This window comes from Lissotriton vulgaris, unplaced genomic scaffold (assembly GCF_964263255.1).
Source record: "Lissotriton vulgaris unplaced genomic scaffold, aLisVul1.2 SCAFFOLD_510, whole genome shotgun sequence".
Taxonomy (NCBI): domain Eukaryota; kingdom Metazoa; phylum Chordata; class Amphibia; order Caudata; family Salamandridae; genus Lissotriton; species Lissotriton vulgaris.
Genome location: NW_028246922.1, coordinates 291,954 through 309,030, shown reverse-complemented (window position 1 = coordinate 309,030; position 17,077 = coordinate 291,954). Strand labels below are relative to the sequence as shown.

The window sequence follows — 17,077 nt, the reverse complement described above, 5'->3', positions numbered from 1 at the left end:
GTTCTTCCAAAGGTGGGGACAACCTCAGATAGACCTCTTTGCCACCCACAAACTCAAAATGCCCAAACTTTGCCGCCAGATACCCACACCCATTGTCCAAGGGCAATGCGATATGGATGAACTGGTCAAGATGATTTGCGTACACTTTTCCTCCTTTCCCACTACTTCCGTTAGTGGTGCGCAAACTACAACAGCATTCCCTAACACTCATTCTAGTCGCTCCAACTTGGGCCAGGCAACCATGGTACACCACGCTGCTGCAAATGTCTGTGGTGCCACACCAAAAACGAAATCTATCCCCACGCCTATTAACGCAAAACCATGGAGAGATCAGACACCCGGACCCAGCTCAGCTTAACCTAGCGATCTGGCTCCTGAGGTCAGAGTTTGGTTACCTCAACCTTCCTCCAGAATGCATGAACATTATTAAAGAGGCTAGACGTCCCACTACCAGAGCATGTTATGCTGCTAAGTGGAAACGCTTTGTCATATACTGCCAAAACAACCAAATAGACCCCTTAGACGTGTCTATCCAACACATCATAGGATATCTATTACACCTTCAAAAGTGTAACCTAGCCTACACGTCTATCAGGCTACACCTTGCTGCCATTGCAGCATACTTACAGAATAGACAACATCTGTCTCTTTTTGAAGTACCAGCTATTAAAGCTTTCATGGAAGGACTCAAAAGAATAATTCCTCCCAGAACGCCACCAGCACCAGTGTGGAACCTGAACATTGTTCTTACAAGGTTAATGGGTCCTCCCTTTGAACTAGTGGTTCCCAAACTTTTTTGACCCGTGGCTCCCTTGACCTAATTGGCAGTTGGCCGTGGCTCCCCACCATTTTTTTACTGGCGCACCGGGGTGCCGCGGCGCACACTTTGGGAACCATCGGCCTATGGCCTATTGCGTGTTCTGTTTAAAAACAACACACACGCATAGCCCAATCAAAATGGACCTAGGAAATAACACGCACGAGCTGTGTGGAATTTCCAGGTCCATTTTGAAAACCCCTACAAAACGGCTCGCCTACGCGAGCACTGCTACGCAGTGCATCACGAGGGCTCACCCTAAAAATAGAGCTGAATTCAATAAAGAATTTACTGAAAATAGAGCCAAAAAGCACAAAGCACCAACTTGGGATATCTGGTCATGCTGGACTAATCAAAGTCACACTTTCAGGCGAACTGCGATGGAGTGCAGGTCAGATACAGTCACCAGGTTGGGTCCACTGAAGTTTATCTTCTCAAGTACAAGACAAGATTCCCATTCGCACTACAGAGGGCCTCCAGCAGCAGGGAGGCTGGTGTGGAGGCTGTCAGAGAAGAGCCTGCCAGCATTGCTGGAGGGGTGATTGGGGGTACGTTGCTAGAGTTTTGCGTTGGCGGTCCCAGCAAGTGGTCTATTCTGCAGTGCATAGAGTTGGGCTGACAGAGCTTTACGCTGATTCTTGCAACTTTTTTTAATCGTTATCCAATATGTTTCATGAAAAGAAATTAACTTGATTCAGTGTTCTTAACCTTTTTTTCGAGTACTTCTCACACGTTAACATATGCCTCAATTAATATCAGGTAACTAGCCCCCTCATTAGGAGTCTCCGATTTGTAAACGTATATAACTATATCGCAGTTCAACTCACAAGACTTTTGGATTCATTTAAAATGTGCCTCAAAGAATTACAACTCAGCAGAACTGCATAGAGTTTAATATCCAGGCATATATGTCAGGGTTTCCTGCCCAATGCCAATGTAAATAATTTGTCTCCTCTTACAAAGCTATAAATAGGCGAAACTCATTCACATGTTCCTAAAATGAAAGGAAACATCTCAAGACTAGAGATGCGATAGCCCGGCTGGTTCAATTCCATAGAGTGGGTTTTCTAAATTTTAAATAAATGTTAAAAGCTCACAAAGAATGATGTACAATTTAATTCAAAAAGTTTGTTAACAAAAGAATAAACATTGGAAACAAAATTACAAACTACGATTTGTGTAGATTGCTTTCAGAAAGCACGGTTGAGAGGAGTGTTTGTGGGGCTAATAACTTTATAAAGTTACTCAACCAGAGGCAATGGATAAGTTGTCAACAAAAGCACAATGGTCATGTCTTACGAATTCATGTAACTTTACATTTCAGAGACAAACATGTGTGCCCAAGGAAAACATATCTGTTCGCGCCGAGTCAGATGTGCAATCTTGGGAACGCACACGTTCAATTAATCGTGCTTCGGAAGTCGAGGAGGCAAAGTCTGCAGATTTTATGGGATACAGCATTTTATCTATCTCTTCCTTTTTGCAGCTGCGGTTTTAGCCATTTCGCCCGTTGTTACAGTATTACTCGGGTGCACTGTCAAGATGTCCATAGCACTCTCTGTAACCTCATCGAGCTCTTAATTGAGCCATTTAAATGCAGAGGGCGAGGGCTGGGATCACGTTCAGCACAAAGGAGCCACATCCTGGGTGGCGTTGCGGCTTCTGGCTTCTTATCATGGCGCACAGGGGTGCCGCGGCGCACACTTTGGGAACCACAGCTTTGAACCATTACATAAATGCGAATTGCAATTCCTAACTTGGAAAGTAGCTTTCCTGGTAGCAATTACTTCTCTCAGAAGGGTTAGTGAACTACAAGCATTTACCATTCAAGAAACCTTTTTGCAAATGCATCATAACAAAGTGGTTCTTCGTACTAATCCTAAATTCCTGCCTAAAGTCATTTCACCATTCCATCTAAATCAATCGGTTGAGCTGCCCGTATTCTTCTCACAGCCTCAAACTGTTGCAGAAAGGGCTCTACACATCCTAGACGTTAAAAGAGCTCTGCTATACTATATCGAGAGAACACAATCGTTTCGTAAAACAAAACAACTTTTTGTGTCTTTTTCGCCGCCACACAAGGGCAATCCTATTTCAAAATCAGGGATCGCCAGATGGATAGTTAAATGCATACAAATTTGTTACCAAAAAGCAAAACGCACGTTAACAATTCCTCCAAAAGCCCACTCAACAAGAAAGATAGGGGCTTCAATGGCATTCTTAGGGAATATCCCCTTAGATGACATATGCAGAGCAGCTACATGGCTTACACCACACACATTCACAAAGCATTACTGTGTAGACGTGCAAACTAAACAACAAGCCACTGTGGGCCAGGCTGTACTAAAAACACTGATTCAAACAACAGCAACAGATACGGGTGGTCGCCGCTAGGTGTGGGTACTGCTATGCAATCTATGCTTAGTGTGTAATCTGCAGCTCATATGCCTCGAACGGAAAATGCTACTTACCAGTATGCATCTGTTCTTGGCATGTAGAGCTGCAGAGTTACACACTCCCACCCGCCTCCCCGGCTACCTTTATCTGTTCCAGTATTATCTTAATTAGACACAAATCACATGGACATCACTACTTCTTGTACAGCTCCATCCCTTCCCTAATGGCGAAAAACAATCTGGGGATGGATCCGATAACCATGTGCAGTATCATCCTAAGGAGGAGTCCCCTATCCTGTGACTCCGAAAGACTTTTCTACAACAAAACAAACTGCAAACATCCGGGCCCAACACATGGTGGCGATCTATGCGTAGTGTGTAACTCTGCAGCTCTACATGCCAAGAACAGATGCATACTGGTAAGTAGCATTTTCCTTTCAGGTTGCTCTTCAACCCTATGCCTCGACTACCCAACAGCTGAAACAGGGCATGCCTCAGGGCGCAGCACTGAGCCCGACCCTCTGCAACCTATATATGTAACTGCCTGCAGACCTTTTGGACCAACATGGGATACAGAAGGTATCGTATGCTGATGATACACAGCTGATCCTCACCTTGACCCAGGACAACGGCCAAGCGGCAGCGGTCTTTCAGCGCTGCCTAGAGGACATGGCAAACTGGATGCAGCATAGCTGCCTCAGTCTAAACTTCAATAAAACGGACATCCTAGTGATAGGAAAACTACCTTCCATCTGGTCTTTGAGTTGGTGGCCTTTTATATTAGGGTCTTCACCCTCTCCTATCCACAAAGTCAAAAATCTGGGATTGTGGTTTGACCCCCCACTATCCTTCTCTGGCCAAATCTCTGCCCTCACAGGCATGTGTTTCGGGATTTAAAAAATGCTTTAAAAAATTCTAGGGCATATCTCGGACACTACCAAAAAACGGATATATGATGTTACAACGCGTCCTTTTACAACGCATACCATGACCACGGATCTATTACAACGCAGGTCATGTTACAACGGATCCCTTTACAACGCAATTCACTACAACGCAGGTACTATTACAACGCAATACCATTACATCGTAAGTATAATTACAGGTAAGTAAATAAAATTAATATTTAAAGTAAATAATTATTAATGTATTATTAATTTAAATTATTTATTATTAAAAAAATAAAACATATATTAATACAATTAATATTAATTTTTTAAATTGTAAATATATATTTAATATACCCTGTACCCCAAAACCCAAACCCAGCCCTAAAACCTAAAAATACTCCTGTACCCCAAAACCCAAACCCAGCCCTAAAACCTAAAAATACCCCTGTACCCCAAAACCCAAACCCAGCCCTAAAACCTAAAAATACCCCTGTACCCCAAAACCCAAACCCAAACCTAAAACCTAAAAATACCCCTGTACCCCAAAACCCAAACCCAGCCCTTAAACCTAAAAATACCCCTGTACCCCAAACCCCAAACCCAGCCCTAAAACCTAAAAATACCCCTGTACCCCAAAACCCAAACCCAGCCCTAAAACCTAAAAATACCCCTGTACCCAAAACCCAAACCCAGCCCTAAAACCTAAAAATACCCCTGTACCCCAAAACCCAAACCCAAACCTAAAAATACCTCTGTACCCCAAAACCCAAACCCAGCCCTTAAACCTAAAAATACCCCCTGTACCCCAAAACCCAAACCCAGCCCTAAAACCTAAAAATACCCCTGTACCCCAAAACCCAAACCCAGCCCTAAAACCTAAAAATACCCCTGTACCCCAAAACCCAAACCCAGCCCTAAAACCTAAAAATACCCCTGTACCCCAAACCCAAACCCAGCCCTAAAACCTAAAAATACCCCTGTACCCCAAAACCCAAACCCAACCCTGAAACCTAAAAATACCCCTGTACCCCAAAACCCAAACCCAGCCCTGAAACCTAAAAATACCCCTGTACCCCAAAACCCAAACCCAGCCCTAAAACCTAAAAATACCCCTGTACCCCAAAACCCAAACCCAGCCCTAAAACCTAAAAATACCCCTGTACCCCAAAACCCAAACCCAACCCTAGAACCTAAAAATACCCCTGTACCCCAAAACCTAAACCCAGCCCTTAAACCTAAAAATACCCCTGAACTCCAAAACCCAAACCCAGCCCTAAAACCTAAAAATACCCCTGTACCCCAAAACCCAAACCCAGCCCTAAAACCTAAAAATACCCCTGTACCTCAAAACCCAAACCCAGCCCTAAAACCTAAAAATACCCCTGTACCCCAAAACCCAAACCCAGCCCTAAAACCTAATACCCCTGTACCCCAAAATCCAAACCCAGCCCTAAAACCTAAAAATACCCCTGTACCCCAAAACCCAAACCCAGCCCTAAATCCTAAAAATACCCCTGTACCCCAAAACCCAAACCCAGCCCTTAAACCTAAAAATACCCCTTTACCCCAAAAACCCCCAAAAAGATAAACTTACCTATAATTATACTTACGATGTAATGGTATTGCGTTGTAATAGTACCTGCGTTGTAGTGAATAGCGTTGTAAAAGAATCCGTTGTAACATGACCTGCGTTGTAAAAAATCTGTGGTCATGGAATCCGTTGTAAAAAATCCGTGGTAACAGTTGTACACCCCAAAAAACAGTAGTCCATGCCTTGGTGGCATCCAGGCTAGACTACTGTAATGTTCTCTATCTGGGGGCTTCGAAAAGGAGCATTCACATGCTACAAGGGGTGCAAAAAGCAGCAGTCCGGATGCTATAAAATATCCCAAGATATGCACCCACCGGACGAGCCCTGAATATTCTCCATTGGCTCCCTACACAGGAGAGGATCTCCTTTAAAGCCCTCTGCTATGTCCAAAATGTATTACAGGACAAAGGCCTGAAAAACCTCCACCCTATAATACACTCAGACCACCCTACGCGGTATCGGCGGCAACTGAACTAGTTAGCAACCCAAATTATTACAGGAAACATGTTGGGGGCACCTCCTTCAGTTACTTTGCTGCCAGGGAGTGGAACTCTCTACCTCTAGTTCTTAGATTGGAGACATCAGAAGCAGTTTTTAGGAAACACCTCTAAACTTGTCTGTTCGAAAACAAATATTTCACCCTCTACTTGTACTTCGCTCAGTTCTCCTTATGATTTTTAGCCTGAAGATTGGGTCACTCCGGAATCGAGTAACCAAGCGCTGTATAAGCTGCAATAACATAACATAACATCGGGAGCCCAATGCTGTTCAATGGAGATTCTTCTATTGGCAACGAGGTTGCAGGTGTTGCACCAGAGGTTTCAGGAGAGAGACGAACGATAGCAGAGGTAAGTACAGATGTAGGTGGTCATAGGAGCACTGTCTGTTCAGCTCATCTAGGCCCAGGGGCTTTGGGTGCAGGGTGCCTTTTAATGTACGAGTCTTCTTACCAGAGCCAGTTGCGGTCAGGAGTAGCCTCTGGATTCACACTGCAGGCGCCGCCGTGGAGATCAGGAGAGGTCAGCCAACGCCGGACATAAGGTGAGAATCGATGGGGAGGCTTCACTGGACAGATGAGCCACTCGGACTCGGGCCGGAGTGATGGGTAAAGAGTGCACAGGAGACTCCGAGATGCCTGGATCCGGAGTCTTTGGAGTTGAGTTCTTCTGGACAGGGCCGCTGTCCACAGGGGATTGGAGTCTTTTTCGATGGCAGCAGTCCTCCCAGGGTTTTCAGAGGTCGCCTGCTGCAAGACAGGTCAGAGGTTCACCAAAGCTGTAGACACGCCGGCAGTGCTGAGGCCAAGACAGTTGCCTTAAGTCTTCTCTGCAGGGATGTCTTCTTTCTTCTTAGGTCATCACAAATATAGTTTCTAGGTCTGAGCAAGCATCCTAAAAAAATAATTTAAAGGGCGTTTTAGAACAGTAGCAGGTGGGGCCAATGGGCACTTTACCTGGAATTACTACACCCACTATTATGCCACCCTCCTGTGGGAGGGGGCATAGACCTATACCTGATTGGAGGCGTCCCCATCTTCAAGATGGCAGGGGCTGAAAGATATGCTTCACCTCGCCTCACCCACCTAAGGGATGGAGTTGGCAGAGGTGGACACACCTCCTTTTCTGCTAGGTTTCCCTTTCGGTTTTCCTGCCCAAAGTGGGGGTGTAAACCGGGGGCTGTCATCTGCTGCTAGCAGCAGAGGCTGGGTGTCGCATTACAGAGGTGGCAGGCCTCTGAAGCTCCCCATCCAGCATTGTACCATTCTGGGGGGGGGGAGGCGTGGCATCTCTGTCCAGGATGTGCATTGTTTCTGGTCCCAGAGCGCTCTCAACCCAGGGGTCCAGAAACATGTCTGTGTGTGACAGGCTGCCTAAAGCCCGTCAACGCCCACATCGGGGTTGGTAGGTTTTCAAGGGACACTTCTGAGGTGCCCCTGGAGTACATTGTGTTATAAATCTCACACTGGCATCAGTGTGGATTTATTACTGGGAGTAGTTGTGTACCTAACACCCCTGGTTTCAGTGAAGCCATCATGGTGCTGTGGAACTCGAGTTGTCGAATTTCCAGCCCATGTGCTCCTCATGGCTTTCCAGACACTTACAATATTTTAAAATTGAATTAAGTATTGTAGGATCATATCTGCTTATGCAGATATGCCCACACCGGGGGTATAGTGCAGCTTACTTTACTGTGACTGTGAGGCCTGCTAGAGGGGTGATTTACCTATCCCTACAGACAGTGCTGACTGGCATGGCACCCAGGTAGGTGCCATTTCGACTTTGTCGTTTCTCTCCTCAGAAGGGCATGCAAGCTGCAAGGGCAGTAGCATGGGCCTAGTGAGGGAGTCCCAGGGGACCCTCTTCAGCTCCCAGGCCCTAGGTACTCTGGTTACCATTTACTAGGGGCTTACAAGGAGCAGAAGTACTGATTGTGGGTATGTTTAGGGAAGAAACACTGGCACAGGGAACCTGATTGGCAGCGACCTTGTGCACTACAATTGAAACCACATCAAAACCAGGCAAAAAGTGGGGGATAACTGTAGGAAGCTGGCACTGTATTTACTATACCGTCAGGCACATGCATCAACCATTTTTGCAAGCGCGAACGATGCAATTCGCAAAAATCGCCCGTTTGCACCCGCAAAAAGGGCATTTGTGATGCATCAAGGTTGAAGGCACTTGCAATTTGAGAATTCGCAATCAATTGCAATTTCTCAAATTGCGATTGCATTTATGGAATCGCAATATGCGATTCCTTAAATGCAATGCAAGAACCACTTTAAAATAGCGATTTCGCTACTAGGGGTCGTAAATTACCATGAAGTTGTACTTGATGGTAATTTGCAAAAACTATGAAAAATGCACTAAAGTGCATTTTTCAAAGTTTCATGTTGCGCACACACATGCCCTTGGGGCATGTGTGTGCGCAACATGTGCGCACAGAGCAATTTCAGGGGTGCAACAGGGTGTCCTTTGGACACCCTTGCACCCTTGAAATTGCATGCGCAATTTTGGAGTACCTATTGGTACTCGCAAATTGCGCATGCATAATTGCGACTCGCAATTTGCGAGTCGCCATTAAGGAATGTTTAGGAATCGCTATTTTAATAGCGATTCTTACATGCATAGGCTATTGAGGGTCCTTAATAATCGCAATTAAGGACTCGTAAAAGCTTTTCTTGATGCATGTGCCTGATAATGTGGTATAGTGTGCACAGAGACCAGGGAGTCCCCAGAGGTATAGCCGAGAATAAATTAGGTAAGTACAAACCAGTCTCTTTGTGGTAGTGTGGGCGATTAGTTAGGCTCATCCAGAGGGGGTGTGTTAAGCATTTATTGTACTCACTCAGTCAAGGACTGATACACACACTCAGAGACCGAATCCAGACCAATTCGGTAAGTATACAAAATGTATACTTATATTTTATTTTAGAACCAAGCAGGACTTGGCACAGGTTAGTAATATATACTTTCAAAATGCAAGACATTCAAGGAAATGCAGTTGTGCTTGAAATTATAGGTTTGTATCACTTTTAAATGCAGTTTGTATCATATAGTCAGTATTTTCAGATTACTGTTGAATGACTTTGGATTACTTTGAGTACTGGGGGTGGTTTGCCTTGATACCACACCTTAGGCTCTACATACAAGGTGAGTATGACTTTTTATACTTTGCAATTGAGTTCACTTTCCTTTATACATTAGCAGTTCCTCACTTTGAACAATTTAGGCCCAAAATCTTATAAAATGGGGTCCTATGGGAGAAAAATGGTTACCTGTTTTGGAGGTAAATACCTGACCCACGGGGTTGGGCTATGGTGGTTCCCCAATGTCTCTCAGGGCACTTGAAGTTGCACCACCAGCGGCACTGGAGTGGCCTGGTGCATAGTGCAGTGTCCCAATGTTAGCCAATAGGGCTAAGGGGGCCTCTGATTAGGGACTGCTGACGAGCAGGCCACTCGGTTGTGGGAGCCAAGGTCCTAGGTTTAAGGTCAGCACTGCAGAGGCCAACGATCAGCACAGAAGCTGCACCACCAGCGGCACTTGGGCGGCTGAGTGCAGGGTGCAAACAAATGTCATGGACCCTGTTCTTTCCAATGCAGACCTGATGTTTCGTAAAGCTGCTGCTGGCTCGGACAGGGAGACTTCCTGCAGGTGACCTCCTACTGGAGAAGTTGGGATCTTGAGGGATACCTGGACACTGTTGATTTGGCCACCTAAGGCCGTGGAGCGTAGGTTGCAGGGATGTCTTCTGGCGTTTGGTTTTCTTACTAGCTTTGGTCGTTGTCTGGGGACCCTGCAGGTTGAGGCTGAAGGCTTGGTCGGGAGTCTTAAGGGAGATCGGGGTTCATCAGATCCCAGGTCAGGCTCACTGGGGAGACCTCCTGGGCGTGGTGGGCCACTCGAAATCAGGCCGTGGGCGTCGGGTGCATAATGGTGCAGAATCACAGAGTCCCCGTAATCTGGATTCTGGAGGTGAGTCTTGGGTTGAGTAAATCCTGTGCTTACGGGAAACAGAGTCTGTGGGACGGTCACAGGGCAGGCCCTCCAGGCACTGGTGGTTGCTGCCTGCTGGACTCAGTGGGGTTCTTGCTCTAGGCAAGTCGTAGAAGGGACAGACCAGTAGGGCTGGGACCAAAGCAGTTAGTGGCCTCCTCTCCTTCCTGGGTGAGCACAGCTCTTTGGTCCTTCTTTCTTGCTTGAATCTGAGGAGGCTCTGTTCAGGGCTGCCCCTAAATACTAGATTTAGGGGCGTTAAAGTGGTGTGCAGGTCGGAACCAATGGGTCCCTTCCTTGGGGATGGTATACCCCCTACTATGCCCCCCTCCAGTGGGAGGGGGTATGAGTCCACTCCTAAATCCAAGCACCTAGGCACCCAAAAAAGATCAAGTCAATGTAGACACTAGTGTAGATAGAGACAAAGGGTATTCTCCAGATGGAAGGAACAGTCTTGAAATGCTGCAAGTGTAAAGTTCAGTCCTTTAATTCCTTGTTATATTCAATCAACAGCGAACAAGCCAGCCGTCACGTGTTTTGTCGCATTAAGGAGAATTGCTCTGTGACGTCTTCAGGGCTGTGTAAGCACAAATTAGTTCAAGGTAGTCGCGCAGCCGGTGATAATTCCAACCCAGCCGGGCTATGTCAGACAAGTCTTATCAAAGAAGCTTCTCAACATTCATAAAAAACACCGGGATCGCTCCATCTCAACGGGGAGACGGGCTCCTCTGAGTGCAGTTTTAACCCCAATGAATTCGGAAACGTATGTGTCGGTTTGCACTACCCAGCATGACTTCGACTTGGGTTTCCGATACTATGTGTATATGAAACCAACTTCAGACTGTTGTTTTCACTGTAACGTAGGACAGTGAAGTGGCGATTCATCACAAACCAGTTCTATACAAAACCCGCTTGTGGAGAATAACTATGCATGTCAAACTCAGCACTACTTCCCTAGATGCACAAGGCCGGATATACTAAACTCTGGTCACTAAATACCAGCCTCAATTCACTATCAGTATTTTTGCAACCAGAGTGCAAACTGACCTATGTATTAATAGGTTGGTTCCCAAATTACTGATTCCTAGTGGGTTACAAATCAACGTACCTCATGAATATTAATGAGGTAGGTCTCATTTAGAGAGCCACTAGGAACTGTAGCAATCATAGGAATGGTGGCCTGCTGGGGTCAGAGAACCACCATGTCTGTGATTGCTTTTGAATAAACCTTTCTTTTTTTTAAAAAACACAACCCATTTTTCTTAAAAGGTAAACGAAATGCTTTTAAAAATCAATCAATAAATCTTTAACTTACATTTCGTGGAAGGAGTCCCTTGGGCACCCCTTACCCTTTAGGAATGCATTACCACTACCCTTCCGTAGTTGCTGAAGTATTAATATTTTGCAACCAGATTCTGGTTGCAAAACATTAAAGCATATCGGTCTGATTTGGTATTTGGAAGGGACTCCCTAAACGCACCTCTTCCAAATGCCGAATCAGAATTGGGTAACAACCAGCCCAATTCTTCTAATCGGGCCATTTGAAACCGCAAAAAGCTTTGTACATCAGGCCCTCAGCTCTGTAAGATCATTCCAGAATCCCTGCAGTACATCAAACATCTTCCTACAGTCTGCAAAAAATAAAATTCACCTGTTCTCTTCCCATCCCCCACCAGGCCGAATCCAAGCTCTCTCCGGATCTCCCTGCAACTGTAGGAGATATGTTTGTTTATGGTGCTTTTTTTTAATAAATATGATTATACTCAGAGGTGATGACAGGTCACTCTTTAATTATAAGTATTCTAAGTCAGAGAGCTTCTTCAGTTTCACCTTTTCACCAGACGTTTCTGCCCCATAGTTAATTGCTGCAGTATTTGCCTTTATTGTGACCTAAAAGCTTAATCATTCTTTTGTTTCCTTCTTCCAGCCTCCCCCATCTAATCTCGCCATCTCTCACTCCAACCGTACATTTTCGCACCCTTCGTTCCAATCCTACTACACCGCCATTGCTCTCTGGAACGTTGGTGCCAAGGACCGCGTGCCTTGCAAAGACCCAGCAGAACCGGCTACAGATGGAACCAGAAAACAACCAGGTATGACCGGCTAGGAACTGAAGTCACTGCTCGTTCACCTCTGCACGCATTCATTTTAATCTGAAACTACTGGGAGCGTGCACTCGAACTCTGAAACCCTCCTGGTCATGTAGAAGCATACACATGTCAGCAGGGATTAGATTCTCTCATTGGAACACTGATTCAAGACCCTAGTTGTGTCTGCACAGCTACAAACTCGGAAGACATGATTTACATTTGTTCTAAGGAAGGGCACAGGTCTAACCGTGAAGAGAGCAGAGCCCTCGAACCTGAAACCACACTGAGTATGTGCACCCACATCTGGTGTTTCTCAGGGCCGGACTGGGTACCAAAACCGGCCCTGGCAAAGTGCTCGCCCGTCCCTCCCCCGGGGGGGGGGGGGGGGGGTGTTGAGCGTGCCACCGAGCTCTTTGCCGGGACCGGTTTCCGGCCGATTTTGTTCAGGGCCGAACGGCGCTCTAACAAAAAAGGCCCCCAGGAGCCCAAAACCGGCCCCCACCCTTACGGCGCACCGGGGGATTGCCCGGTGCCCGCTACGGCCAGTCCGGGCCTGGCGATTCTATGTGCCTGGAAACCCGCATCTAAAACGTGTCCCTCACACATGGAATCTTCATGCCCATCTTAAAGTTGGCACCCTTAAGAATTTGCTGACCCAAATGTGAAATGCATTTGCACACGTGCACCCACCTTTGATACCGGCTAGCACAAGCACATCTAGATCGGAAGGCTATGGGCATGCACGACCAAGCATAAAGCCCCTCAGATCATGCGTTCACTAATATGATGCCCTTACATGCATGCTTACATACCCAAGTGTTTATGCACACTTTGGGACTCATTACGATGGCTGAACAATCGTTACGCCATAGCCATCAGATTTACCCCTGCCATATTATGATGGCAGAGGGTATTGCGGTGGATGAGAAGTCATTCTGCCGCTATTCCGCCAGTGGCAATCGTCAAGATTGCCTGATGGGCGTAGCAGGGGCTCTAATATTGTGGCGGTGCCCAGCAGGTACCGCCAGCCATATTAGGATGGCGATTTTTAAAGGATTTTCTATGGCAGAGGCTGGTGGGGATTGTTTCTAGGGGCCCATTCCGGGCCCCCCTTATGTCTGGGGGAGGTGGGATGCACTTGGGGTGTGCCTATGGAACCCCCCTACATTTCGCTGCACCAAGTGGAAGGCACTGTGTGGTGCCTGCCATGTGGTGCAGCGAAATGCCTCGCATGCGATTTTAACACCGCGGAGAGTGCTGCTGTCAGCAGCATCCGCTGCAATGTTAAAACGCAGAATGTGACCCCCATGGTGACTAGTGCATCCCAATTCACAGTGCGGGACAACGCATGTCTGGCGGCCGGTCCCAACACCGTGGGGATGGCGGGTGGACTCGGGTCTTCCCGCCATCCTAATGAGCCCCCAAGTTCTGAAATGCTGACATGCATTCACCCTTGTGTATGAAACTCTAAACACACAAAGTATCGTATTGTTTTATCCAAAATCCATCACCGTTCCCTTTGGAGGACTTGCAGCAGATAAACACGCCGGATGTGAGATGAGCTCTGAAGTATTCAGATGAGCACACTAGAGTGTTTTGTGAAAGCAAGCAGTTGTTTATTGTTCTGTGAACCACTATTAGAAAACCCCATTCGTGGCATGTGCAGCTGTAGATACACATCCTGTGCATTCTCCGGCCAGCTAGTGTTGGGCTCCCATTTGTGCAAGTTGCTTTTCTTTGAAGAAGTCTTTCGAGTTACAAGGTATAGTGACTCTACCTGTTGCTGGTAATGCCCATGGGCATCTCCTCCATTATTAGATTGTTCTTTTCTCTTCCATTAGCTTCCTCCAAGCTTCGATTCAACGCCACGTTGTGTTGTCAGGGCCTTTTGGATTCTCCAGACTCGTCTGTACAAAAAGTTGTTGTGTATACTCTTCAGTTGAAGTGTTGCACATCTTTTCTTTTAGCTCTGTGACCGAAAACCTCTGATGCCTTTCAATGGACCCAGCCCCTTCGAGGCTTCATCGATCCACCGAAGTTTGGCAATGTGCCCATAATGGAAAGGACTCCATTCCGTTACTGCCTGAACAAAATATCAGAGGACAGACCTCCATCACATGTTTAAGTTCTGTCTGTCCCTGGACCATAAGGAGTTCTCCTGTTCGTCGTGCCTCAACAAGACTCCAGACCTTTGTGAAGACCAACACATCAAGAGCGAGCAGCAGCCTGAGATTTTTGGGGCAGAGGCCCAGGTCTTCACGTTGGAGGAGAGCTCCGACGCTGAAGCCGATGAGCTACCGCCTGCACAGCACAGCGACGACTGCCACAGTAAGTACAGACTTGCTGCCCTTCATCCCTAGACTCCACTCCGAAGCCGAGCATCAACCCAGAGGATCTTCAAGGTGGCAGGCCTTTAAGAGGCCTCCAGTCCGCCACTGCCACAAGGCCATGGCCAGCTCCAAACTTCTACTTTGCACCCAGCGCCATGCCAGCTCGTGGCATTAAAGTCTTCGTCAAAGCCACACCGTTTGATGCTGGTGTTGAATCTCCCCCCCCCAAGCTAGCTTCAGAGTTGAGCCAATAGGAGCCGAAATCCAGCTTGGTGCTCTCGGGTCAATGGCCATCCTCAGCACCAAAACGACTGGCGGCAAGGGCAGCTACCTCCACCGCTTCTGAGATCGAGACCAGCCCATCCTCCAGCGCCTCAAAAAGGAGCTGAACACCATTTAGCAGTGCACCCACATCCATCCGGAGACCAGACGCATCCCAGCTCAGCCTCCTCTCAAGGCAAAGGATCCTGTTCCTCCCAAGAGGAAAAACACTTTTAAGGAAGCTCTGAATCCACCTTCGGAGCTGGTGCCTAAGAAACTTCAGTGCTGTGACGGGGGCACTTCTCCATCACTTTCTTTGCCTTGTCTACCTCCATCTCACTCTTATCCACCTCCTTTGCCTTCCTCTCTGGCCCTTCCTTGCCATTACCACCAGCAGACCTGCCTCCTGATTCTCCTTAGGGGTCCCCACATTCTGGTTTTGGAGAAGACATCCCTAGGTCTCAATATGACCCGTATGGAATGCTCTTGGACTCACACCCTCAGAACGTCCTGTGGGATGACTATGATGTTGTTTCCGTGGGGATACTGACCTCGACCTTTACAATGCAAATACTATTTCATATCAGGAGTGTGAGAAGCTGGCCTGGTATATGATGTCCACTAATGTAAGTTGGCACCTTGCACCAGTCGAGGCAACCCTTATGGTGATCTTAGTGGTCTTAGACAAACTTAAAAAGCTCTCTAAGTGGTAGCTGTGGAGAGCAGCATTCAGGCTTAGTCCAGAAGGAGTGTAAAGCAGCTTGTTTTACCAGAATGCAATCTTATAGTATAGATTAAGCGAAAAAGAACCACACAAAGTATTTATGAAAATATGTATGTTCGGGGCATGTGAGCTGTAGATCACTTGCTTTGCATACTCCTACTATCTAGTGTTGGGTCCGGATGTTTGCAGTTTGTTTTTCTTCGAAAAAGTCTTTCCAGTCACGATGTCGGTGACTCCTCATTTCAGTGATAGTGCGCATGGGCATTAATTCCATTGTTAGATTGTTTTTGTCCGCCATCAGGTTCGGACGTGTATTGCGGCGCTCTGGTTCAAAACCATTTCTCAGGTTACCCTTGTGTGCAATTCACTTACCCTTGACGGTATTGTCATTCTCCGTGTATCGTATTGTACAGAAAAATCTCTTCCGATCAGAAACTTCGTGAAAGGCCTTTAGGCATAGCCGCCTCGGGCAAGCTCGCAGTTGTTGGAACGGACTCCATTTAAATTCTGGCCTCTTTGGCACGCCAAGTACTCACACACTGACTCGCATGAAGTGTGCAACTTGTGTCTCTCTCCGGAGCACGACAAGCAAGACTGCGACGCATGTCGTTTCTTCCGATCCAAGAAGACTCTCCATGACCGTCGGGCTTGATGTTACAAAATACAGCATCAACATAGCAGCTCCATTCCGGACTTTTTTGGAGACGATTCCGAACAAGACGCCGACAAGGCGCAAGTTGCTGAGGAAGAGGACAAGCATATTTCCCTGTCTGAAGCCGAGTCAGACATGGATAAAGACATTCTGCAGAGTCAGCGTACCGGGAGTAGCAATACTCCACTGCCTAAGACTCTATCTCTGCGTAAGAAAAAGTCTCTGGTCCTGCCTCAGCCTTCAGGCCAAGGTCGACACCAAGAACATATTTCCAAAGCCCCGCTATCGGGCCTGGCACTGAAACAGACATTAAGGCCTTCCAACTCGGGGCCGAGTTGGCCCCATTCGGGTACCGAGCCAAAACCATCGGCACCGAAACCAAAGCACATTTTGGTGACAATCCCTCCGATACCGAAATCAAAATGAACTTCAGATTCGAGCACTTCGATGTTGAAAACACCGGCTCCAAAATAAAAAAACACTCCAACTCCATCAAAGGACCATCATTTCGATGTCCCGCCTTCAAACACGGATCCAAAACAAAAGGAACTGGCTATCAATCCCAAAACTGGACATATTCATGCAAAATTGCCATTAAAAACGCAAACCAGAAACAGAGGACACTTACCATATCCCTCTTAAGAGGAAACATGTTGGGACTAACCCCTCTCCTCCTCCTCTATCACCTTCAACCCCACCCAAACCAAATTTGTTAATCACACCCACAAATTCACCACCACCACCACAATCGCCTGACAACCAGGATGACGAGGATGGGGATGCGGTAGACGACAATAGTCGTGATCCATGGGACGATTATAATACAGATT

General features: G+C 46.9%; 1 protein-coding gene across 1 annotated transcript in view; it reads left to right on the top strand.

Annotated features, from left to right (window-relative positions):
• SAP25 (Sin3A associated protein 25) overlaps nt 1-17,077 on the top strand; it is a 127,376-nt gene that overhangs the window by 66,181 nt on the left and 44,118 nt on the right. Inside the window, exon 4 of the mRNA XM_086949595.1 lies at nt 12,118-12,283. Within this exon, the coding sequence (XP_086805721.1) occupies nt 12,118-12,283 (166 nt within the window). The remainder of the gene's footprint in view (nt 1-12,117; nt 12,284-17,077) is intronic.